Source organism: Engystomops pustulosus, chromosome 3 (assembly GCF_040894005.1).
Source record: "Engystomops pustulosus chromosome 3, aEngPut4.maternal, whole genome shotgun sequence".
In the NCBI taxonomy this organism is placed as follows: Eukaryota; Metazoa; Chordata; class Amphibia; order Anura; family Leptodactylidae; genus Engystomops; species Engystomops pustulosus.
This window is the reverse complement of record NC_092413.1, coordinates 213,862,101-213,889,125: the sequence shown is the minus strand read 5'-3', so window position 1 is coordinate 213,889,125 and position 27,025 is coordinate 213,862,101. Positions and strand designations below refer to the sequence as shown.

At 37.3% G+C, this 27,025-nt stretch overlaps 1 protein-coding gene across 4 annotated transcripts in view; it reads left to right on the top strand.

Moving 5' to 3' along the window:
• Positions 1-7,305: 7,305 nt before the first annotated feature.
• Positions 7,306-27,025, top strand: part of TFAP2B (transcription factor AP-2 beta) — a 29,129-nt gene continuing 9,409 nt past the window's right edge. The window contains exons 1-4 of one of the 4 annotated variants that reach the window (XM_072143768.1): positions 7,306-7,476; positions 13,977-14,435; positions 19,026-19,083; positions 22,425-22,559. In XM_072143768.1, the coding sequence (XP_071999869.1) occupies positions 7,429-7,476; positions 13,977-14,435; positions 19,026-19,083; positions 22,425-22,559 (700 nt within the window). In that variant the 5' untranslated portion in view covers positions 7,306-7,428. Of the gene's footprint in view, positions 7,477-12,324; positions 12,560-13,976; positions 14,436-19,025; positions 19,084-22,424; positions 22,560-27,025 lie in introns of those variants that run through there. The other 3 variants (XM_072143770.1, XM_072143771.1, XM_072143772.1) reach the window with 3 other exon arrangements.

Below are 27,025 nucleotides of genomic sequence, written 5' to 3'. Positions count from 1 at the left end.
AGTGTGGTCAGATGTGGTGTGAGGGGTATGTATGATATATGTGGGGGCACAGTGTGGTCAGTTGTGGTGTGAGAGGTATATATGATATATGTGGTGGCACAGTGCGGTCAGTTGTGGTGTGAAGGGTATATATGATATATGTGGGTGCACAGTGTGGTCAGTTGTGGTGTGAGGGGTATATATGATATATGTAGGGGCACAGTGTGGTCAGTTGTGGTGGGAGGGGTATATATGATATATGTGGGGGCACAGTGTGGTGTGAGGGGTATTTATGATATATGTGAGGGCACAGTGTGTTCAGCTGTGGCGTGAGGGGTATATATGATATATGTGGGGGCACAGTGTGGTCAGTTGTGGTGTGAGGGGTATATATGATATATGTGGGGCACAGTGTGGTCAGTTGTGATGTGAGGGGTGTATATGATATATGTGGTGGCACAGTGTGGTCAGTTGTGGTGTGAGGGGTATATATGATATATGTGGGGTCACAGTGTGGTCAGTTGTGATGTGAGGGGTATATATGATATATGTGGGGGCACAGTGTGGTCAGTTGTGGTGTGAGGGGTATATATGATATATGTGGGGGCACAGTGTGGTCAGTTGTGATGTGAGGGGTATATATGATATATGTGGGGACACAGTGTGGTCAGTTGTGGTGTGAGGGTTATATATGATATATGTGGGGAGCACAGTGTGGTCACGCAGTGTTCCGTGTGCTGCCAGGGACAAGCGGCTGTGCGCACTCGGCACTGCAGACACATGATGCCGGGAGCGCGCAGCCGCTGCTCGGCGCGCGCTGAGCAGAATACAAAGGAGTCTCTTATCTGACACCATCCAACACTGATTGGATGGTGTCGGAAGATTTTAGCATACTCACACCCCGCCCACCCATGCTGCAGCTCCTCCTTTCTGACCATACAGACCTTGGAATCGTCAGATCCCAGGGGTCATATCTCGGGAAAGGAGGGGGCTAGTAGGAAAATTCCAAGTGCCCCAGAATCAGGATAATAGAGCCTACATGTCGGTATGTTCAGTTTGGGAAGTCTGGGTGTTGAAAGGTCCTCTTTAAAGGTGGCTCTCTGCTAGCAGCAAGTGGTGGGTCTCGGGGAGGAGAGCAGTAGCTGCAGCGTGTGTGCCTGTGTCCATCTTCCTCTCCTCCACACCTACCTCCCCTGCCTGCTCAATGCACATGGCAGGAAATGGGATTGGGGAGGAGCTGCATGAGAGGAGACTGACACAGGCTTCTACTGTCCCTACCCACACGCTGCTGGCAGGGAGCCAAGTAATGTGAAATAAAGTTTTATAAAGTAGTGGCATAAGTGAGCTGATATTACAATAGATCGATCAAATGTAAATTTTTTGCAAAAATTGTCGAATCTACCTGCAGTAGAGGAGCGATGCAGAGAGCAGCAACTTCGGAAGATCCTTGAAGTTCATAAATCATCATGTGAAAAATTATGATTAAAGTTTCCCCCAAAGTGTTACGAGGTTTATCATCAATAAAAACAATCATTTAAAGGACATCAGGTTAAAAATCTGTATGCAAATGAGCCTGAGGGGCTCTAGGCTCCATTAACACCTACAAAGCCTGGAGCCCCTAAGGCTTGTCTGCAAACAGTCTTATCCTTTATGCTTCTTCTAGTGCGGATGATTTATTGCTTGGTCCTGCGCATGGGGTGAGTGGCCAGCAGAGGGCGCATGATGTGCACTGAACTCATCCATTCTCTACAATGTAAAGTACATCAACAGTGATAACGAGATCTCAGAGATAAATAGAGAGAAAGAGATAGAGATAGACAGATGGCGTTTTTTTTTCCAAGCAAATTTTTGTGTAATATTTGAAATTTTTGGCCGCAGCCAAACAGTTTCCTACACCTGGTGGGGACTAAAGTGTTTTGGCACATTTTTTGTGACACTTTTTAGGCACAAATCAGTGATAAAGACCCGTGGTAAGACCATGGCGCCAAGAGTTTCAGAAAGCTGCAAAGAAAAGTTACAAAATAGCCCCAAATACAACAAAAAAACACAAAAAAAAGATACATGTGCCCCATAGATCGATTGATATGTCATAATAAATGTTAAAAACAGACAGTCAAGGTAAATTCACACTACCGCTCCTTCCCTTCCGCTCCTTCCCTCTGTTCCTTCTCTTCCGCTCCTTCCCTCCATTCCTTTTCCACTCCTTCCCTTTGTTCCTTCTCCGTTCCTTCCCTCCATTCCTTCTACACTCCTTCCCTCCATTCCTTCTCCGCTCCTTCCCTTTCGTCCTTCTCCGTTCCTTCCCTCCGTTCCTTCTACACTCCTTCCCTCCATTCCTTCTCCACTCCTTCCCTTCGTTCCTTCTGCGTTCCTTCCCTCCGTTCCTTCTACACTCCTTCCCTCCATTCCTTCTCCGCTCCTTCCCTTCTACACTCTTTCCCTCCGTTCCTTCTATTCTCCTTCCCTCCGTCCCTTCTACGCTCCTTCCCTCCGTCCCTTCTCCGCTCCTTCCTCCGTTCCTTCTCCGCACCTTCCCTTCATTCCTTCTCCGCTCTTTCCTTTTGTTCCTTCTCCGTTCCTTCCCTCCGTTCCTTCCCTCTGTTCCTTCCCTCCGTTCCTTCCCTCCGTTCCTTCTACACTCCTTCACTCCATTCCTTCTCCGCTCCTTCCCTCCATCCCTCCTACAATCCTTCCCTCCATTTCTTCTCCGCTCCTTCCCTCCATTCCTTCTATGCTCTTTCCCTCCGTCCCTTATACGCTCTTTCCCTCCGTCCCTTCTACGCTCCTTCCCTCCGTCCCTTCTACGCTCTTTCCCTCCGTCCCTTCTACGCTCCTTCCCTCCGTTTCTTCTCCACTCCTTTCATCTGTTTCTTTCTTCCGTTAAAAAAAATTAAGAATGAAGGTTTAACATATTAAAAATCCCATTGACATCAATGTAAATTTTTTTGTCATTATTCTGGTCAGTATAGGCAGAGATCTCCTGGATAACGGATCCCTGCATCACTCAGCACAACAGATGACACTTACAGTTACAGTTACAATGGGATTTCTAATTGATATGTTAAAGCATCGTTCTTTATGTAGAGGAGGATAGGAGGGGTAGTGGGAACTACAAAGATAACTGAAATTCTGACAGTCATGTGATCTAGCCCAAAATCTGCGCAGGGATAAACCACGCCCACTTTTCTAGATAGTAAATGATGAGGCCGGTGACTGCTGCCAAAAATTGTTCAGATAAATTTTCAATTACATGCAGAACACAGAAAAAAATTCAATTGCTCAGATGTGAAGGCTCCGCAGTTACTAGTGTCCCGCTCTCTGCCACTAGGGGGCTCTCTGACCCAGAGAATCTTCTTGTGCTTTCATCCAAAATCTATCAGTTCAGTTATTTTGGGTTATTCTCCTTACAACTGATACATGTAAAGCTACGTTCACACCAGCGCTCAGACCTCCGTGCCGGCTCCGTAACATATCAATTAAAAATCCCATTGACATCAATGTAATTTTTTTGGCGTCCGTTAGGGGCAGTTTGGCCGGATCTGTTTTCCATGTTTTTTTGTTTTTTTTTTGCTATTGGGGGAAAAGTCCTGCAGCCTCTGTCCAAAAAACACAGGGATAACAGATCCCTGCCTAAGCGAACATAACAGATGGCATAAGATTTACATTGTTGTCATTGGCATTTTTAATTGATACATTAAACCTTTATTCTTAACTTATTTTATCGGAGGTAAAGACCAGAGGTTTGAGCCATAGTGTGAACTTAGCCTAAGACAGATGTACAGCTGCAAATCCTAAATATCACACAGTGATTTGGCTGTACTTAGAACAGTGGCCAAAATGTGGGTAACTTTGTATAACATTTTATCACCCAAACCCCGGTTCTGGGGTGCACGTTACCACTGATCCATCTGTGTGGATGAGAACATATAGAGCGACCACCCCCATCCTCTCCCTGTGTAAGAGATGCTGAGCGTCCATTCCAGTGCTGCTCTGTATTGCTATTAGTAGATCAATAGAGGGCGCTCTAGGACAACTTACCTGTTTCCCGAGACAAATGAAAGGTTGTTGTTTATAATAATATATAGGATACACATAATGTACTTCTAGTGTATGAGAGGATACACATAATGTACTGCTAGTGTATGAGAGGATATACATACTGTACTGCTAGTGTATGAGAGGATATACTGTACTACTAGTGTATGAGAGTATATACTGTACTGCTAGTGTATGAGAGTATATACTGTACTGCTAGTGTATGAGAGTATATACTGTACTACTATTGTATGAGAGTATATACATACTGTACTGCTAGTGTATGAGAGGATATACTGTACTACTATTGTATGAGAGTATATACTGTATTGCTAGTGTATGAGAGTATATACTGTACTGCTAGTGTATGAGAGTATATACATACTGTACTACTAGTGTATGAGAGTATATACTGTACTGCTAGTGTATGAGAGTATATACATACTGTACTACTAGTGTATGAGAGTATATACTGTACTGCTAGTGTATGAGAGTATATATATACTGTACTACTAGTGTATGAGTGTATATACTGTACTGCTAGTGTATGAGAGGATACACATACTGTACTGTTAGTGTATGAGAGGATATACATACTGTACTGCTAATGTATGAGAGGATACACATACTGTACTGCTAGTGTATGAGTGTATATACTGTACTGCTGGTGTATGAGAGTATATACTGTACTACTAGTGTATGAGTGTATATACTGTACTGCTAGTGTATGAGAGTATATATATACTGTACTACTAGTGTATGAGTGTATATACTGTACTGCTAGTGTATGAGAGTATATACATACTGTACTACTAGTGTATGAGAGTATATACTGTACTGCTAGTGTATGAGAGTATATACTGTACTACTAGTGTATGAGAGTATATACATACTGTACTACTAGTGTATGAGAGTATATACATACTGTACTACTAGTGTATGAGAGTATATACTGTACTGCTAGTGTATGAGAGTATATACTGTACTACTAGTGTATGAGAGTATATACTGTACTGCTAGTGTATGAGAGTATATACATACTGTACTAGTAGTGTATGAGAGTATATACTGTACTACTAGTGTATGAGAGGATATACATACTGTACTACTAGTGTATGAGTGTATATACTGTACTGCTAGTGTATGAGAATATACATACATATATACAGGACAATATTATGGGTCCATCAACTTGAAACCTCTCAATTTAATAGAAAATCCGGACTTCCTATTTAATATCCGTCTGTGTATCCATCTATTTATCTATTTATCTACCTGTCTTATCCCTTCTTTCCTTCATGAATGAAATGATTTACACACATCTAGAATTATAAGTACAACCTCCCCCATGCCCCCCCTGAGCTGATTATATCATGTAGTAATAAGCAGGTGGGGGGTGACTGAGACCCCCACAAATCTCTCCACCCCCTTCAGCTTCTATCACATGTAACTCATCCTCATGTAGTCGGGGAATATCTCCACTTATCATCTCTCTGTTATATGTCAGGGCAGTTATTAGCATGGAGATAAATGACGCATCTCCGGCAGTCACCGGCCTCTCATGGAAAGCTGCAGTGTGTGTATCAGGACATAATTACTGTGCAGTTTATGATTATATCCTTCTAGCTATCTATGTTTATGTGATCATAGAGAATGGAGAAAGAAAGAAAGAAAGAGAGGAAGAAAGAAAGAAAGAAAGAAAGAAAGAAAGAAAGAAAGAAAGAAAGAAAGAAAGAAAGAAAGAAAGAAAGAAAGAAAGAAAGAAAGAAAGAAAGAAAGAAAGAAAGAAAGAAAGAAAGTATGTTTGGATAGATATATAATACATTGCATAGAAAATAGATAGATATGAGATAGATAGATAGATAGATAGATAGATAGATAGATAGAAAAATATATTTCATTCATTTTTTTTTATGAATAAATACTTGATGAAAACCCGATAGACAAATATACAGATTCTGTCAAGATACTTGAAATGAAATAAATAGAAAAAAATTGATAAGTTCTTGAGATGATATATTAAATAAATGTATGTATATAAATAGAAAACAGCTACATATGTAAATAGGCACATAGATGTGAAAGGGACAAAATATCATACATATATTATATGAAATGTCGACATCTAGATGAGAAAAAGAAATAAAAAAATATATGTGATTTAATGTAGAGGTAGATAATAGAGAGATACTGTATGAAAGATAGATGACACATATAAGATAGAACATTAGATAGATAGATAGATAGATAGATAGATAGATAGATAGATAGACAGATAGATAGATAGATAGATAGATAGATAGATAGATAGATAGATAGATACACAGATAGATAAATATATAGATAGAAGATAGATAGATAGATAGATAGATAGATAGATATGAGATTATGAGATAGATAATAGATAGATAGATAGATAGATAGATAGATAGATAGATAGATGATAGATAGAAAGATATGAGATAGGTAGATAGATAGATAGATAGATAGATAGATAGATAGATAGATAGATAGATAGATATGAGATAGATAGATTGACAGATAGATAGATGGATAGATCGATAGATATAGATAGATAGATAGATAGATAGATAGATAGATAGATAGATAGATAGATATGAGATAGGTAGATAGATAGATTGACAGATAGATAGATAGATAGATAGATAGATAGGAGATAGATAGAAAGGAGATAGATAGATAGATAGATAGATAGATAGATAGATAGATAGGAGATAGGTAGATAGATAGATTGACAGATAGATAGATAGATAGATAGGTAGATAGATAGAAAGATAGATAGGAAATAGATAGATAGATAGATAGATAGATAGATAGATGATTGATAGATGGATATGAGATAGATAGATAGATAGATAGATAGATAGATAGATAGATAGATAGATAATAGATAGATAGATAGATAGATAGATAGATAGATAGATATGAGATAGATAGATAGATAGATAGATAGACAGATAGATAGATAGACAGATAGATAGATAGATAGATAGATAGATAGATAGATAGATAGATAGCTTGATCCCCACATATGTCCCTCTATATATACACATAAGTAGGTGCTTAGTAAATATACAATATATCTATTTGTTTTCCAGAAATCAAAACTTTTTTTTTCACAAAGTAACACATGTCATAGTAATCTCCTGTGCGCAGCTGAGTGTGTGCCCTGTGCCTGGCACATGTATACAGTGAGGTAGATGATGGATGGGGGGTAGGGGCATGTGTCCTGCTAGCTCAGCCTTTTGTTCCCAGCCCCACATAGAGAGAGGTGGCTGCTATTCTGTGCATTGGGTCCCCCCCACTTTTCACTTGTATGTGGATCACTACAGACAGGGAGTGAGTGAGACTGCAGACATCTGCTCCTCACCACACACTCAGCACTCAGCCACAATGCTCTGGAAACTGGTGGAAAATGTCAAGTATGAAGATATCTACGAGGTAAAGGCAACCCTGGATCACTGCTCCATCCTCATCCTGCACAGGAGGGTCTCCATACACTGCCCAAACATACACATACACTGCTAAAAGTGCACATATAGAGCCCAAACATACACATACACTGCTAAAAGTGCACATATAGAGCCCAAACATACCCACACACTGAACATACATACACATACACTGCCAAACATACATATACATTGCTAAAAGTGCACATATATATCCCAAACATACACATACACTGCTAAAAGTGCACATTTATATCCCAAACATACACATACACTGCTAAAAGTGCACATATAGAGCCCAAACATACAATTACACTACCCAAACATACACATACACTGCTAAAAGTGCACATACATAACCCAACCATACACACACACTGTTCATACAAGCACATACACAACCCATACACACACTCTATGCCCCTTCCAATACAAGCCACTAACTTTACCTCCTATATGTCCGCATCGCTATACTGTATACTTTATATTACACTTTTATTTTAAACTTTGTATGTATGACCCTCCATGGAAGGTACAAACTTTCAGGTTTCTTGTAAATTTCCTGTATGATACTTTCTATATGACACCGAGTCTCCATATTTTAGCTTGCAAAGTTTTCATACATCCATTCTATGTGATGTGCAGGTGCTGTATGTGCGTTCGTTTTCATACGTTTGTCTCTGCATTGAGCTATGATCCGATTCAATATATACTTTTCTTAGTTTCTATACATTAATACATTATATATGTATTCTGTCGGTGGATTGTCTCATACACTCTCTAGCCCATACTTACTATATTATATCAATCTATCTTTATATATATGATACATTGTATAGATCTCCCATTGTCTACATATTGTGTATTCTACAATGTCTACATTACACTGATTACATACATCGTCTATAGATTATATATTCTATAATAACTGTTATGAACTTTTCATACCTTATTATGGTTATTATACACTTTGCATCTGTTGTCTGTATATAATACAATGTCGGGAGATTGTATGATTACACTATTACCAAAGATTTTATGTATTACACCTCCTATAGATTATAGCTAATGCATTTTCTTGCCTCTGTATGCAATACACTCTCTATACATTATCTATACATTGTGTGCATTACACTCTCTATACATTATCTATACATTGTGTGTATTACACTCTCTATACATGTATGAAATTTATGTTTTATGTTTATGTGTAATACATTCTCTATACTTTATATGTAATACAGTACATTTTCTATAATACCCTCTGTATAAAGTACATTTAATACACTTTTTTTGTTTATGTGTAATACTATACATCATATGTAATACAGACTCTGTACATTTTCTGTAATACCCTCTTTATAAAGTACATTTAATACACTTTCTCCAGATTATATGCCATACACTATATACATTACGTGTAATGCACACTCCATACAATATCTGTAACAGTCTCTATACAATATCTGTAATAATTTCTTTACTTCATCTGCATTATTCATGATATTTAATACACTCTTTGTATATTATCAGTAATACACTCTCTATACATTATCTGTAATACAATTTCGATACGATACATTTTCTATACACTGTATTTCATACACTCTCTATACATCATAAGTAATACACTCTCCATTCATTATCTGTAATACTCTTTCGATACATTGTATATACATTATATGTATTACACTCTCTTCATATTATATGTAATGTAATACACCCTCAATGTATATTCTCATACACTCTCCCTCCTGTATGGCGTATACTTCATTGTACATTGATTTTTTCGTCTTCTATACGTATCACTGTTTCTATATTGTCCTGTATATGCTATATATCTTACAATCGGTGATTTTATATCATAAGATTTGACAATTACATTTATTTTTAAGACAAAAAATGTCCAGAAATCCAAAAATCCCTGGATTTCGTCTAAAGTTACACAAAGTGCTCCCCTGTGGAAGGACCCCCCCCCAGCTGCCTTGCAGATTGTGGGGTGTATGGTGGAGGAATGCTGGGGGGATGCATGTGTGGATTATTTGGGGATGGCAGGGAGAGGTCACTCCTGGCTCTGGTTAATGTGTAACAGGGATCCAGCACTTCAGGAAATGCAGCAGGAGATGAAGTCAGGGAGCTGGAGCAGGTTGGAGCATTATCAGGGTATAATGATAGGGATGGAGGGATGTGAATAGCGCCAGTCACGCTCATTAGCTGCGGAACGCATGCGATAATCGGGCATATGCTGCATTAGTTCCGCGCAATGCTGCGCCCCCTGTGCCCCCTGTGTGTCTGCGCCCCCTTTCTTCAGTGCCCTCTCTCTTTGTGCCAGTCCCCTCCAGCTGCCTGTGCCCCTTGTCCCTTGCTGCCCCTGTAATTTGCCCTTTCTCTCTTTCTCTGTCTCTTCCCCTATTTTTTCCCCTTCTCTCCCAGTTTTTGCCTTTTCGTTTACTCTTTCTATTTCGGTTCTTTCATCCTCAGTCATATTTTTATCTGTATCCCCTTTTTCTATCTGTGTCCCCTCTTTCTGTCCCATCAATGTATGTCTTCCCTTCTTTCTGTAGCATCTTTCTATCCTCTTTCTATCCATCTTTCTGCCCAGTTTTCCATCTTCTCCCCTTCTTTTTGTTATATCTGTTACCCCCTATTTCCTCCCTTTCCTTCTGCAGTCACGTCCTCTCCCACTGTCTGTGCCCCCATCGTGTTACCAATTAATCTTTCAATTTTACTGTTATCTATTCATTGTGCCCCTTGTCTCAGGGTCCTCTCTGTGCCCCCCATTATGTGCTTTCTTTCTTCCAGTGCCCCCAACCCTGTTTCAGGGTCCCCACTCTTTATATTGCTTCTATTCTCCTTCTTATCTTTCCTCTTGTTCCATTTATTTAATCTCCTCTTCCTTTCCTATTTGCACAAAGTAATTTTCCAATATCTTACCCCATCCATGTTCTTAAAATACACTACAACCCCCATCATCAATTATTTCATCCACCCTCTAATACCCTATAGTCAGTGAGGGGGTCTTAGAATCCACTACCACCCGCATCATCACTCACCTCATACACCTATACAGTGAGCAGGGCTTAGTATCCACTACCACTCCCATCATCACTAATCCTATACACCGAGATATCAAGCAGAGCCTAGTATCCACTACCACCCCTATAATTACACAGCCTGTAGACCAAAACAATTTGCAGAACTTAACTGCCACCCCCTCATCACTGAATCCATACACGAGACATTGAATGCTCGTGTCCACTACCACCCCCATCATCACTGACCCCATCATCACTGACCCCATCCACCCTCTAATATCCTATACCAAGACAGTAAGCATAGTAGGAGATGAACAGGACTTAGTATGGACTACCACCCCCATCATAAGTGACCTTATACAACAAAACAGTGAGCAGGACTTAATATCCACTACCACCCCCATCATCAGTGACCCCATAGACCCTCTACTACTCTATACCCAGACAGTGAGCACTTAGTACATGAATAGGGCTCTGAGCTCCTCTCTGCAGACTCCTTATAATAACAACAAGAACAGAATTTTAGGCAGAACATTTCCCTTACAATTTCTCCCGACAAAAAAAAAAAAAAAGAAATTAAACACCCATCAAAGAGCCATAACAAAGCATTACAGGAACGAATGGGTTAAAATGCAGAAATCTGTTCCCCAAACCAGCAGATAATAATAATGATGATGATGGCAGACAGACTGGTTGTGCTGGTTCACAAGACATCAAAAGACAGTAAAAAAAATCGCCTGTGGCCATCCATGCAACTAGAAATTCACTTTCAGGAAGAGAAAAAAAACGCACCAAAAGGAAAAAAAGTCAGAAACAGAGGGGAGGGGGGGGGTCTTGTATATGGGGGGACTCTGCACCCTTCCCTCTTCACCCTTTGTTTATTTAAAAGTGTTAATGAGGGGGATAATGAAGTGACAGAGTGTCAGCAGTATGAGCCGCAGGAGCAGCACTCCATACTCCATACTACATATTACATACTCCATACTACATATTACATACTCCATACTACATATTACATACTCCATACTCCATACTACATATTACATACTCCATACTACATATTACATACTCCATACTACATATTACATACTCAATACTATATACTCCATGCTGTATACTGCATATTACATACTCCATACTGCACATTCCATACTCCATACTACATATTGCATATTACATACTCCACACTCCATGCTAGATACTCCATACTTCTTACCCCATACTTCAAATTCCTTACTTTATATTCCATATTCCTTAATCCATACTTCATCCTCCATGCTCACTACTCCATACTCCATAGTGTATTTTACTTTCTGCATACTCTATAATCCTTGCTCCTTACTCCATATTCCATACTCCTTACTCCACATTCCATGCTTCATACTCCTTATCCCATATTCCATACTCCTTATCCCATATTCCATACTCCATACTCCTTATTACATACTACATATTCCATACTTCATCCTCCATACTCCATAGTGTATTTTACTTTCTGCATACTCTATAATCCTTGCTTCTTACTCCTTATCCCATATTCCATACTCCTTATCCCATATTCCATACTCCATACTCCTTATTACATACTACATATTCCTTACTTCATGCTCCATACCATATACTCCATACTCCTTACGCTAGAGGCTGAGCTGTGCACAATAATTTCCTTCTATTTGTCAGAGGTTCATCCTCCCTCCAGTGGTAAAGTTTGAGGCCAGACTTCCTAGGCCCCGCCCCCTTGTCCGATTCCATCTAGTCAGTGACAATAGCAGGGGAGCTGCAGAGCTGTAATATTAATAGTCATGAATATCAATGACTGTGAGGAGGTGTAGAGCAGAGCCGGGAAGGGGCGTCCTAGCAGTCTGCCTCCAGCCTTGGGTGGAAGAGGACACACACAGAGGACAAGCCAGTATTTGATGGATAGACTTGGATCTTCTTGTAGGCTTTCCATCCTGTATTAAAGCCTTTTATTTGATTTAACCCTTGAAGGCTCAGTGGCCCTGTGTCCAGATGTTAGTACACACCTATTCAGCTATGGTGAGTGCATGGACTTCCATCATTTCTCTCCCTGTAGTCATGTCCAGGCGATGTGCAGCCCCACAGCTGGGCTTTTCTGTCTCTCAATCCTTATTATTAGGAATGGACCAGGATCAGCTGGAGACAGGGAGAAAAAAAACTTCTCCAGATATTGCTGTGGGCGATATGGACTGATTTTTTTCCCCCCTTGCAATAGCTTCTTTTCCATGGACTTTTTCCCCCCTATATCCCCCCTGGTTTTCTAGTTGGGTAAAGTGAAAGGTTTGCTTTATACTTGTTCTGTATGTTATTTCACTTTTTATATAAAAATAATATATTTTATTATTATTCCATATATATATATATTTACTGTTTTATTATTTTTTTTAATCTATTCTTATTTTTATATTCTTATTATCATTACTGTCTGTATCCAGATTTATTTTATTTATTAATATTATCATTAATAATAATATTTATTTTTCATTGATTTAGTATTTATTTAGAATGTTATATTTGCTGCTCGAAACCTTCATTTTTTGAGTTTCCTTATGACATACACAATCCTTGTTTGTTTGATTTTGGACCAATTTTTTCGACTCATTTTTTTTATTTTGTATTTTATTTACAAAAAAAAGTTAGGTTTTTTTTTGTATAATTGATTAGTTCTGCAATATTCTCTGTTGTATTCATTATATCATTCATTTTAAAATCATTATTTTAAAAATAACAAAATCCTTTTTAATTCAATAAAGTCAATAATATATTTAGCATCAGATCTTTCTTTTTAATTAAAAAAAAAATAATAATAAATGTTTGGGTTTTTTTAACAACAGATGAATACAGAGAAACTCATTTTTACAATAAATTTAACTAAAGTAATTTTAGGTTAAATTCAATGAAACTCAGGTTTTTGGTCATTTCATTTACTACACTAATTTTACCTTAAGCTATTCTTAACATTTTTTTGTGCTTATTCGTCAAATAAGAGTCTAACAAATCTGTTTCACATTTGCAGTATTTTTTTTTTGCTCTTTTCCTCTGGAATTTGCTTTCCTTCCTAGATAAGGATTTGTTGCTTCTACAAATTTTCTGCTCCATTTCTATCCTTGTTTTTCATTTCCTTTTCTGACTTTATTGTAAAAAGAATATGTTGGTAGCTGAATTCCAAACTATTTATTTTTGGGGGAAAGTTTCATTTTTTAGGACTCTGTGTAACATCTGCGATGAATCGTAATGTTGTATTCGGGATATTTAGTAAAATACTGATCTGGTTGTTTCTGTGTAGAAGTTCAGGCCACATCCAGGGTGAATTATAGAGAAGTTTTTATGGTATTTTTGATGCTTTCTCTGGATGTGCAGTCTTTATGAGTGAAGTCACTGTCCTTCTTGCTATGTATTGTCCTGATGAGTGTTCCTGCTGTTGCTTTGCCCCCAGGACCGCCATGACGGTGTGCCCAGCCACAGCTCCCGCCTGTCCCAGCTGGGCTCCGTGTCTCAGGGCCCGTACTCCAGTGCCCCTCCGCTGTCTCACACTCCATCCTCGGACTTCCAGCCTCCATACTTCCCACCACCTTACCAGCCGCTGCCCTACCACCAGAGCCAGGACCCCTACTCCCACGTCAACGACCCTTACTCCTTAAATCCTCTGCACCAGCCACAGCAGCACCCATGGGGGCAGCGCCAGAGGCAGGACGTCAGCTCCGACTCTGGATCTCTCCTACCGCAGCCCCGGGCCTCCCTGCCCCAGCTCTCAGGACTGGACCCCCGGAGGGACTACCATTCAGTGCGCCGACCCGACGTCCTGCTGCACTCCGCCCACCATGGCCTGGACTCCGGCATGGGGGATAGCCTGTCCCTGCATGGCATCGGCCACCCCGGCATGGACGACGTACAGGTACGTCATTAAATTATATTATTATATATATATATATATATATATATATATATATATATATACATACAGTGTGCTATATATTTGATAGATAGATAGATAGATAGATAGATAGATAGATAGATAGATGTGTAGGTAGGGGTACAGCAAAGAAGGAAAGAAACTAAGGAGAAAAAAAGGGAATTGGAAAAGGTAGCTACATGTATTTAAAAAAGGGAAAGAAAGAAGTTCAAGAGTAGAAGTATAGAAGGAAAGGAAAAGAAAGAAAGAGAGAGAGAAAGAAAGAAAGAAAGAAAGAAAGAAAGAAAGAAAGAAAGAAAGAAAGAAAGAAAGAAAGAAAGAAAGAAGGAAAGAAAGAAAGAAAGAAAGAAACTAGTAGATTAATAAACCGAAGTAAAAGATAGTCATGTAGGAAGATAGATATAGGAAGAAACAATGAAAGAAAGAAAGAAAGAAAGAAAGAAAGAAAGAAAGAAAGAAAGAAAGAAAGAAAAAGAAAGAAAGAAGAAAGAAATCTATGGTGGATGGATATATGGATATATAGATGATTTATAGATATGAGATAGATAGATAGATAGATAGATAGATAGATAGATAGATAGATAGATAGATAGATAGATAGATACATAGATATGAGATAGATAGATAGATAGATTATGTAAACAATAAAGCGATGGATAGAAGCAAAGAAAAGAAGGAAAGAAAGAAATGATACATTGATAGAAACAGTTAACACGATGTTTGAATACAATTGTACATGTTGTAACATTGTGTATATGTATGACTTGCTTTATATACATTTGTATTGATACGTCATATGTGCGACCTCTGACCCCATACACCTCTGCCCTATGTTATATATAACTATTATTACATCTACACTGGATGGACAGACTGAATATTCCACCTCTCCCTCAGTCTATGATTATGACAGCACATGTCCCCCTCCCCTGTACTTGTAGTCTTCTCCCTCGTTAGTATATAATTAGGATTATTATTACTTCCACCACAATTTACATTGGGGAAGATTGTTTGACAGCACCCCCCCCCCCTCCCTTCCCCCCCTCCAGAAGTTCCAGCTTTATGTCACACATGGCTACAATGTATCACACAGGGGTCACCTATAGATTACATGTTGATAATAATCTTTATTTATGTAGCGACATCATATTCCGTAGCGATTTACAGAACATGTACAAATATAAAAGGTTATAAGCATTGCCTGTCTCCCCCCCCCCCCCAGCTATAGGTAACCCTTTCATGTCCTGACTGCTCTTGGTACTTGGGATCGTTGTGACACATCACAACAGGACAACAACATCATATCCCCTCATTCCCACTTGTTACAATTGATATCAATCTGTTCCTGGAAAATCTTCACCTAAAAGTTTCCTTTGGCAGGTCTGGATTAGTGCCACGACTACAACCCCCAGCAGTGCTCCGCCCCTCCCCCTCCGGTAGAAAGTGCTGGAGTACAGTAGTAATTAAAACTCTCACTAGTTTGTGGCATCTTCTTTCCTAATTAAATCTTTACGATGCTCTGAGTGACTATTAGGAGCCGACATGCTGGGCACATCTCCTCCATGAGGAGCCGGCAGGAGGCAGCAGACAGGACTCTTCTCATTAACTACAACAACTTCCCCATGTTACAGGGGGGTTCACCTACCTGCCCCCACCCTCCACACTATGACAAGGGGATGGGGGTTAACCCCTCCCGGGCCAGCCCTGCAGCCATGACTACCTGCCCTTTGACATCTGACCCCTGATGAGGGATAATCAGAGCTGACCCCCTGCTAATGGGATCAAATGGTTAAAGTGGATTCTACAATGATATCCTATACACTTCTATATACAGCTGGTGGATCGTAGCAGTGGTCTGCAACTTGTGGCTGCTGAAGGACTACAACTCCCAGCATAGTCCCTGAGCAAAGTCACAGATCACTGCTACTGTACTGCAGCAATTGTCTCCATCACAGAACCCCCCTATTTATTTATCAATCAATCGTCATAATTATAATAAGTAGTATATTTTTACATGGCAAATGTCTATCTATCTCTATCTATCTCTATCTATCTCTATCTATCTATCTATATATCTATCTATCTTTCTATCTATCTATCTATCTATCTATCTATCATCTATCTATCTATCTATCTATCTATCTATCTATCATCTATCTATCATCTATCTATCTATCTCATATATATCTATCTCCTATCTATCTATCTATCTATCTATCTATCTCATATCTATCTATCTCCTATCTATCTATCTATCTATCTATCTATCTATCTATCTATCTATCTATCTATCTATCTATCATCTATCTATCTATCTATCTATCTATCTATCTATCATTTATCTATATATCATATATATATCTATCTCATATCTATCTCTATCTATTCATTTATTTATATCTATATAATATCTATTTATCTTGCTATGTATGTCCCTATCTACTATATTTCTGTTTGTTCATCCCAATTTCATCTTCCTTCAATTTCTTTCTTTCTTCTTTCTTTCTTTCTTTCTCTTCTGTCTATCTCTCTATCTGTTTAGCTTCTATTCATCTATCTATCTATCTATTTATCTATCTATCTATCTATCTATCTATCTATCTATCTATCAAATTAGCTTCTGTCTATCTAGCTAATATATAGACCCATTTTATACTTTCTCAACTTTCTCTGCAATGTAACTCTCCATATTTATCTATTTCTCTCATATCTATTAATTAGTTTAGTTCCATTCTATTCATCTATCCTGCTCCTATTTTTAATTTTTAATCTTTCTTTCTTTCTTTTTTTTTTTCTCTCTCTTTCTCTCTGCCTAAATTTCTTTCTTTCTTTTTGCATAACTATTACACCTCTGCAATCGATAAAGCATCCACTTAGTCAAATTTAACACAAGCAAATTACTCCACAATTGTGACCGATGTGGTCGCCCTCTCAGATCTGTCCTGTCTGCAGTCTTCCTCCTTTCATTTGTTCCACTTCATTAATTCCGGTGTTATATCTGTTATATTCTTTCTGATACCAGATAGTTCATTATGTTGCTAGTATGTTATCAGCAGTACTGGGAATACTACTACTATAGGACATAGTAATTACAGGAGATCATTGTAAATTATGCATTATTGTTGTTGTTATTATTGTTATTATTTTATTAATATTATCATTAAAATAAATTGTAAAAATAGGTCTTAAATACAATTGTATAATAATAATGATAATAATAATAATAGTATCGTTTTGGACTAGATCAAATTCCATTTCCATAATAATTATAATAATTCTGATGAAAATTATTACATTTAATAATAATAGTCGTGTATAATAACCTACATATAAAAATCCAATTATACAATAATAAAAATAATTATAGTACTTAGTAACTATGGTTAACTCAAAACTATTCTAAAATTTATAGAAGTTAGCTAGAATCTATTCTAGATTAACTAGAATTTTATAACTCTAAAAGTAAATAATATAAAAGTCCATTACTAATAATTAATCAAAATCCAATTATATAATAATTATAAAAATATTATAATATAATTATAATATAGTAATATAATATAATAAAAAATAAAAATATTAAAATAATAATACCGGTAATAATAATACCCAGAAATAACAAGATCAAAATTCAATCAAGTAACAATAATAGTTATAAAGAATAATTATATCTAGTGACAACTAGATAATAAATTAAATTAATTTAAATATAATAATAATAATAATTAACATGAGGTCTAGAACATGAGAATATTGTGATTATTGTTACTAGGATCATTATTATAAGCTCATTTTGATCCTTCTATTACTATTACTTATTATTACAAGTATCATTGTTTTAACTGGTTATAACCAGGCAGGTACTATAAAATAATAATAATAATAATAATAATAATAATATTAATAATAATAATATGTATGATATATGTACTATTATTAGTAGTAGTATTATTATTATAGTACCTGGTTATAACCAGTTAAAATAATGACACTTGTAATAATAAGTAATAGTAATAGAAGGATCAACATGAAATGAGCCTATAATAATGATCATAGTAACAATATTTACAATATTCTCATGTTCCAGACTTCATGTTACACCCCTCCCCCTCCCCCTCATCTCTACACAAATCATTAAGCAATCATCGCTTATTACCCAGTTCAATCTCCCCCCAAAAAATCTAGTGCAATCAAATCGAATCGATAGCAATCCAGACGACCTGCTTCCATCGGCTTCCAATACACGGGGAGATTTATTGCTATGTAAATGTGAATGTATTTAGGCCTCCCCCCTGTACATTATGCAGAGCCCATAGATCGCAGGGTCCTCTGTGTAATTCAATGTTTAACAAGATAAGAAAATGACTCTTCATCTTCTTCTTATTATTCTCAGTATCTGCAGATATTTCATCTCGTCGTCCATATGTGCGCAGCAATAATATACAGGGTCCTGGCGGGTTCATATAAATGGAAATGTCTGCAGCACATCTCATGATTTATAGATATTTCTAGATATTATCTTTAATATCCCTCCTAGTGCGGCTGTTAATCTCTCTCGGTTTATATTCACAGTCAGTGGAAGATGCTAATAACGCCATGAATCTGCTGGACCAGTCAGTCATCAAGAAAGGTAGGTATTCTCCTCATGGCTACCCATTACTAGTCATTACACTGTTGAATATTGAGCTCTAAATACAATGTCACCTCATTGTTTCAGAGAAAATAATTTTTGAAGTGTCCCTTTAAGAATTCAAAATGGCGGCTTTGATAAAAAAAATCAGGAATTGCAAACGATCCAATAAGATTTGATTGGAAATAAATATCAACAGAGATTCCTGGATATAAGTAGAATATTTTTTTCACGTTTTCAGTGACTATTTAGATTCCACTTTCAATCCCCTTTAAAAATATGTCTGAAAGATAAAGTGAATCCCCCCCCCCCCAAGCCGGAGAATTGGCGACCATTATGGCTTAATGACGGCAAACACATGGAAATTGTGATGGATATGGCCGCTGCTAGTGAGGGAGCGCTCCTAACAAATGTTTGCAGTCTCTCGTACAGCTGTAAGCAAAATAATTAACTCATTAAACTAATTAAATGTAATTACAATAAGTCATTTCGGGCTTATTGCCTTCTATTCATTTTTCCTTGTGTGACAAACACTGGCGATGCCTGACACTGACAATGAGGATTTGCTGACAATCCCTCAGAATTAGCGGAGCCCCGGAGTCTATTGTCACATGGATTATCCCATAATATACAAATATATAATCTATAGCATCAGCTGCGGAGACATAACACAGGTACAATGTATCTACAGAACGGGAAGAATTACATACAACTAGATGGATGATTGACTGTCTATCACCTATATATCACCTATATATCACCTATATATCCCATATCTATCTATATCCTATCTATTTATCTATCTATCTATCTATCTATCTATCTATCCTTCTATCTATCTATCTATCTATCTATATCCTATCTATTTATCTATCTATCTATCTATCTATCTCATATCTATCTATCTGTCTCTTATCATCTATATATCATCTATATCCTATCTATCTATTTATCTATCTATCATCTATCTATCTATCTCATATCTATCTATCTATCTATCTATCTATCTATTTATCTATCTATCTCTCATCTAAATATCATCTATATATCGTCTATCTAACTCCCAATCTATTATCTATATATTCCATATGTCTGTCTATTTACCAATCATCTATCCTCTATCTATCCATCTATCTATCTATCTATCTATCTATCTATCTATCTCCTATCTATCTATCTATCTATCTATCTATCTATCTCATATCTATCTATCTATCTATCTATCTATCTATCCATCTATCTATCTATCTATCTATCTCCTATCTATCTATCTATCTATCTATCTATTATCTATCTATCTCCTATCTATCTATCTATCTATCTCATATCTATCTATCTATCTATCATATCTATATCATCTATATACCCTATATCTATCTACTTATCACATATCTATAAAATATCTTTCCATCTGGTGTTGATCAATAAATCTCATGTCTAATACATATCTCATATCTATCTATCTCATATCTATCTATCTCCTATCTATCTATCTATCTATCTATCTATCTATCTCATATCTATCTATCTATCTCCTATCTATCTATCTATCTATCTATCTATCTATCTATCAACTTTCTATAAATATCTTATTTCTGTATATCACATATGTGGCGTAAGGCTTTCTATCTATGTATCTAAAGTATCTATCTCATATCCATGTATTTATCTATCTATCTCATATCTGTCTATCATCTATCTATCTATCTTCTATCTATCTATCTATCTATCTATCTATCTATCTATCTATCTATCTATCTATCTAACTATCTATCTATCGATGTATCTATTTTTCTATATCATCTTTCTCTCTAGTTTCTTGTTATTCTATCTATCTCACCTTTTTATTTCCCTCCTCCCTCCATGTCAGTCCCTGTATATCCTAATCCAGGGACCCGGCATTGCTGCATAGGACAAGGTCCAGATTTGCTTTGGCGCATATGTAGTAGGAAACATACATCAGCTCTCTGTGGTTGTCTGGCAGGAGGTGCTTACTAGAAAATTGCAATTATAGGATCAATAATGAAACAGAAATAATGTAACAAATGTAAATATTATACATAAATATTTATCTGTTTTATTTATTTGTTAATTGATGTATACCTCACACACCTACATGGATATCGGCATATATACATAAAAGAACAACGATCTATCTATCTATCAATCAATCAATCAATCAATCAATCTATCTATCTATCTATCTATCTATCTATCTATCTATCTCCTATCTATCTATCTATCTATCTATCTCCTATCTATCTATCTATCTATCTATCATCTATCTATCTATCTATCTATCTATCTATCTATCTATCAATCTATCTATCTATCTATCTATCTATCTATCAATCTATCATCTATCTATCTATCTATCTCCTATCTATCTATCTATCTATCTATCTATTTATCTATCTATCCATCTATCATTTATCTATCTATCTATCTATCTATCTCATATCTAACTATCTTCTATCTATCTCATATCTATCTATCTATCTATCTATCTATCTATCTATCTATCTATCTTCTATCTATCTCATATCTATCTATCTATCTATCTATCTATCTATCTATCTATGAGCATTACACACCCCTGTAGTCACATACATACAAATTCATATAAAAACTCCCATTTCTCGCCCACTGAATTCCATTTTCCCCTAGCAGAAGGATTTTCCTGTTTTTGTTTCATTTTCTCCCATCCCAAAAAAATTCCAGTGACCTGACAGTAACATCGCCCACCCCTCAATGTATATCATCACTTTATCTTACTATCCCTCCAGCTATATCATCCATGTTCACACCGGTGCGCTTTAATTTTAGCAGCTATTGCTCACCTTCAGGTTGTCAGGTCTGTAGTGTAGCGCCCCCTATGTTCATATTATTGAATAGTGGCAATTGTAAGAATATAATTTTTTATATATAAATTAATATAGAACTAGAATATATTGTTTTATGTATACATTATCATATTATTATACTATTATTATTATTATTATATATTACTTTTAAATTATTCTGATAAGGACATGTTCACACGGACCAACCGAAAACAATTACCCTGGAGGGTAGAGAAGGGACATGTTTTTGGACCTACTCCTTAATTTAGGAGAACCAAAAAAAAGCATAAAAAACCGAACCCTTAGGGCATATTCACACGAGTGTTTTTATGCCACTGATTACACAAGTGATTTATCAGATTACATCAGTTTGTTTTTCCACATCTGATTCTTTATGTTTTATGTGAAGAGACAACAACTAGTGTGAACTTGTCCTAAAACTCTGCATTATGTGAAAGAGGGAAAAAAAAAAAACATAAAAAAAATTGTCTTTGACAGACCCCATATATTTCTATGGGAAGAAAAACACAGACACAGGGGCATCCACGTGTATACTGGATCCATATGTGGTGTCCACCATTCACATTTGGCAGGACATGAAAACCAAAGGTCACATGACCCACCTGACAGAAGGTAGGGCCATGATTTTTCACTATATTTTTGGGGGATTTTTTTTTTTTTTTGTAGCCAAGGACCGTATTTAGATGCAACCTCCTGTTGGGGACATATTATGTCACTGAATAGGGGCAGATAAAATAATTATAACCATAATAAATGCAATAATTTCGATTTATAGGGTAGAAAAAGTAAAAAAAAAAAAAAAATTGTAAAAAGAGAATTGGGCCTCGACACAAATATTATGATTTGGGTACAAGAGAAAGGGCAGGAGATTCATAAACATTTGTTCACGTCATAATTAATTTTGTAGCATAATCACTGACGTCACTCTGACGTCAATTTGTCAATACATTTGGAAATAAAAAGATAGATAAAAAAATAAATACATCAGTCATGAAATCTGGGATCAGAAAAAGAAAATTCTAAAAAAATGACTTAGAAATGGAAACAAACTAAAGTAACTAATATTAGTTTTACTAAAAATACAAAAAGAATTTAACCCCCCCAGCTATTTAAAAGGACAATTTGGGGTCCTGGAACCAGAAAATAGAAAATTAGTGAATAAATTTGACATTTTTGGATACAACCTTTTCAGTAATAAAAAAAGAAATTGCGGCAATTCTGTCAAGCACTAGTGTGAACACGTCCTATCACCTCCATGTCCCAGGCAGGGCCTCGGGGGGTCGTAGTAAATGTGTCAGCCAAAGAATGTACGAATGGCAGATTATTGTCACATTTAATAGCGTGCAATAGTCTGCAGGTTCCAGCAAAGGTGTGCGATATTTGTCGGGAACGATCGGAGTTCGCCTTAATCAATGCACATCCCTCTAGAATCTGATAGCAACCAGATCGATAGATATCGCTGTAATAATGAAAGAGTTAAACGCTGGGAGATTATGTCTAGATGTGAAGAGATAATTCTATGGAATGTTCATTGTATCAATTCACATATATCGGATATAACACGGAGGGGCCCGACCCCACCGATGTGACAGATCCATCACGAGAAGGTGTCGCTAGAGACCAGTTACAATTGTCTGTGACAGATCTGCATCGTCCTCATCAGCAGCTGCAGCACTTATAGGCGTCTGTATGCGCCAAATATACGCGACCGATGCGTATACACTCAGCATTATCAGCGGGAGAGGGAATACGGGGTGTATGGGGGTCTCCCCGGTATATACTCAGCATTATCAGGGGGAGAGGGAATACGGGTGTATGGGGGTAATAGAGTGGGGGGTCTCCCCAATATATACTCAGCATTATTAGGGGGAGAGGGAATACGGGGTGTGTAGGGGGTAACAAAATAGTGGTCTCCCCAGTATATACTCAGCATTATCAGGGGGGATATGGGGTGTATGGGGGTAATAGAGTGGGGGTCTCCCCAGTATATACTCAGCATTATCAGAGGAGGGATATGGGGTTTATGGTTAGAGTGGGGGCTCCCCAGCATATACTCAGCATTATCAGGGGGCTATGGGGTGTATGGTTACAGTGGGGGCTCCCCAGCATATACTCAGCATTATCAGGGGGAGAGGGAATACGGGGTGTATGGGGGTAATAAAAGAGGGGTCTCCATGTGATATAAACTTGATCTGCAGTGCATTAGACACGTGACATGGAGTTGTAAGACATGCTGAGACTTATAGTTCCAGTATTTATAAGCAGATGTCTATGACCCTCTACTGCTATCAGTTGTATGATAAGTGGCAGAAGTTAAGTCCCACTTGGTTCTCATCACTGTGATTCTGCCTTTCATGTTACAAGTCCTGGCTCCAGAACCTGTCCTGGGCTTTGATGGGACTTTAGATATAGATATAGGATGGACACCTACAAGACTGTATAGAGAAATGTAGCACCTGGCTCTCCGCACTGTGATTTAGAAGTCCTGGGTCTAGAACCTGTCCTGTACCGTGTTGGGACTTAAGATATAGTCATGTCGTCTAAAGTGATGGAAAGATGTATTGCTGGTGGTTGAGGGAGGGCTGTATATAATAAATGTAGCAGCTGTAATCCTACCTTCCATATCAAAAGTCCTAGGTCCAGAACCTGTCTTGTACCTTGTTGGGACTTTAGATGTATCCACATCTTGTAAAGTGATAGAAACATATATGTGGGGGGGTGTACACAGTACATATCAGACCTGGCTCTCCACACTGTGGTTCTGCCTTCCATATCAGAAGTCCTAGGTCCAGAACCTGTCCTGTTCCTTGCTGTGACAGACATAGTCAAAAATATTAAAATTATTTAAACATATGTGAGAAAGGATTTCAGATCTGTATACACTAAATGTAGCACCTGGCTCTCCATACTGCGACCCTTCCTTCCATATTAAGAGTTCTAGATTCAGAACCTTCCATGTATCTGGTTGTAACTGAACATAAAGCCTTGTATTATAAAGTGATGGACATATATATTTCTGCTGGTAGTGGGGGCTGTATACAATAAATGTAACACTTGTGGCCCTCCATATTAGGGGCCCTAAGTTAGGAACCTGCCCTGCGCCTTGTGGTGATTTATATGATAGAAATGAGGATTATTTGGGATGACACATATTTGTATACAGTATACTTGGTTGTCCACTCTGTGATTCTGCCTTCCACATCAGAAGTCCTAGGTCCAGAACCTGTCCTGTATCTTGATGGGACTTTAGATATTAAAAGTGATGAAACACAAATTTTGGGGACGTACACAGTACATATCAGACCTGCATCTCCACAATGTGATACTGCCTTCCATATCAGAAGTCCTAGGTCCAGAACCTCTCCTGTGCTATGATGGGACTTTAGATATAACCTTGTCTTGTACAGTGATGAAACACATATTGGTGGTAGTAGTTGGAGGACTGTGGTGTAGACAGGACGAGTCACACTTGGTCCTCCACTTTGTGATTCTTCGTTCCATATAATAAGTCTTAGGTTGTGACTTAGGATACAGTCATGATGATTAGTAATGGACACATATTTACATATTTGGGGGCTCTATACAGTGATGTCACACTTGGTTCCCCACTTCTCCTGTGATATCATAGTTCCTAGGTTTGTGCTTTGGCATGTTGTGGCTTGAAAGTGATGGGGACATATACTGGGGGGCAGAATACTATCAATGTCGCACTTTCTTCTCTTGCACCTAATAACTGCAGGTGTGAACGCATCCCAAGTACAGGAAACTGTCGCACCTCTCCAGAGATTTTGTGCCATGGAAGTGTCAGACTTATAAACCCCCCAATAAGTCATAGTTAGTAGGTAGCGCTCCCCTGCGCAGAGGAGAGGTGTGGCAGCATGCTGGGACTTGTAGTGCCACCCTGGTTGTCCCTATTCCTCCCCCCTGGTTATGCTGCAGCTTCTCTCAGCTTCACTGATGTCATTTAGTTAAGGGGGAAATGAGTTGTTCCCAATAGAGACAGTAACGAGAGCAGAGCAGGGAGCAGCCTGACAAATGGCAGATCTCCAGAGCTCGTTTAAGGCTAATTTTCTGTATGAGCCCCCCTTGAGCCATTACTGCCACATAGTCAGGGGCCCTGGTCCATTAGAGCCCCCATCAGGGGGCAGATACTGGGGGGATAATGGAAGGGGCACTTAACAGCTACTAATACGTATTGGCAGAGGGGGGTTAATACGATTTGGAGGGGCTGGTCAATGAGCAATCAATAAAAGCAATAATGAGAAAGATTCGCTACATTAACACATCCACATTCCAAGTAGACATTAAAAAATCATTGGGAATGATCCTGCCATCAAGACAAGAAGGCTGCACAGGCCACAGCATCATCTCTACTGACACACTGTCACGAAACAGCTGCTGATGAGGTCACACACAAGTCATAATATTGACATTATGTAGAATAATGTTATTGATTCTATTGATAGGGAACTAATAACAAGAAGATAAATTACAATCACAACAGTTATATAACATTAGTATATAATTCTTAAACAAACAGATATTTAAGTAATAATCATATCATATATTGTGACATTCAGTACAATAAAATATAATTATATAGGATGTGATTTGTGTTTTATCAGATTTTTATTAAATTCATTTTAATCAGAAAAAAATATTATTATTTTTTTAAATATATATATTCTTCTTCTAGTTATTAATGTTTTTATTCTCTGTTTTCTTTCATTTCGTTTATTATCTGTCATAATTTTTTTCTATTATTATTATTATAATATCATCTTATATTATATTATATATATTATCTTACCATCACCATCATCATCATTATTTTACCCTATTTTAATACATATATATTTTACATATATAAAATTTTATTAAATATCATTCGTTAATCAAAATCTCCTATATGTTATTCACAGTTTAAATTTATATTTTCTTTTTATTTGCTTTACTGATATCTTATTATTTTTTTTATTATAATTACTATTTTGTTAATGCATTTAATAATCTTATACTATTTAATGATGCATTAACTGTAGTTTTCAACCATCCAATTATTATTATTAGTCTTTTAA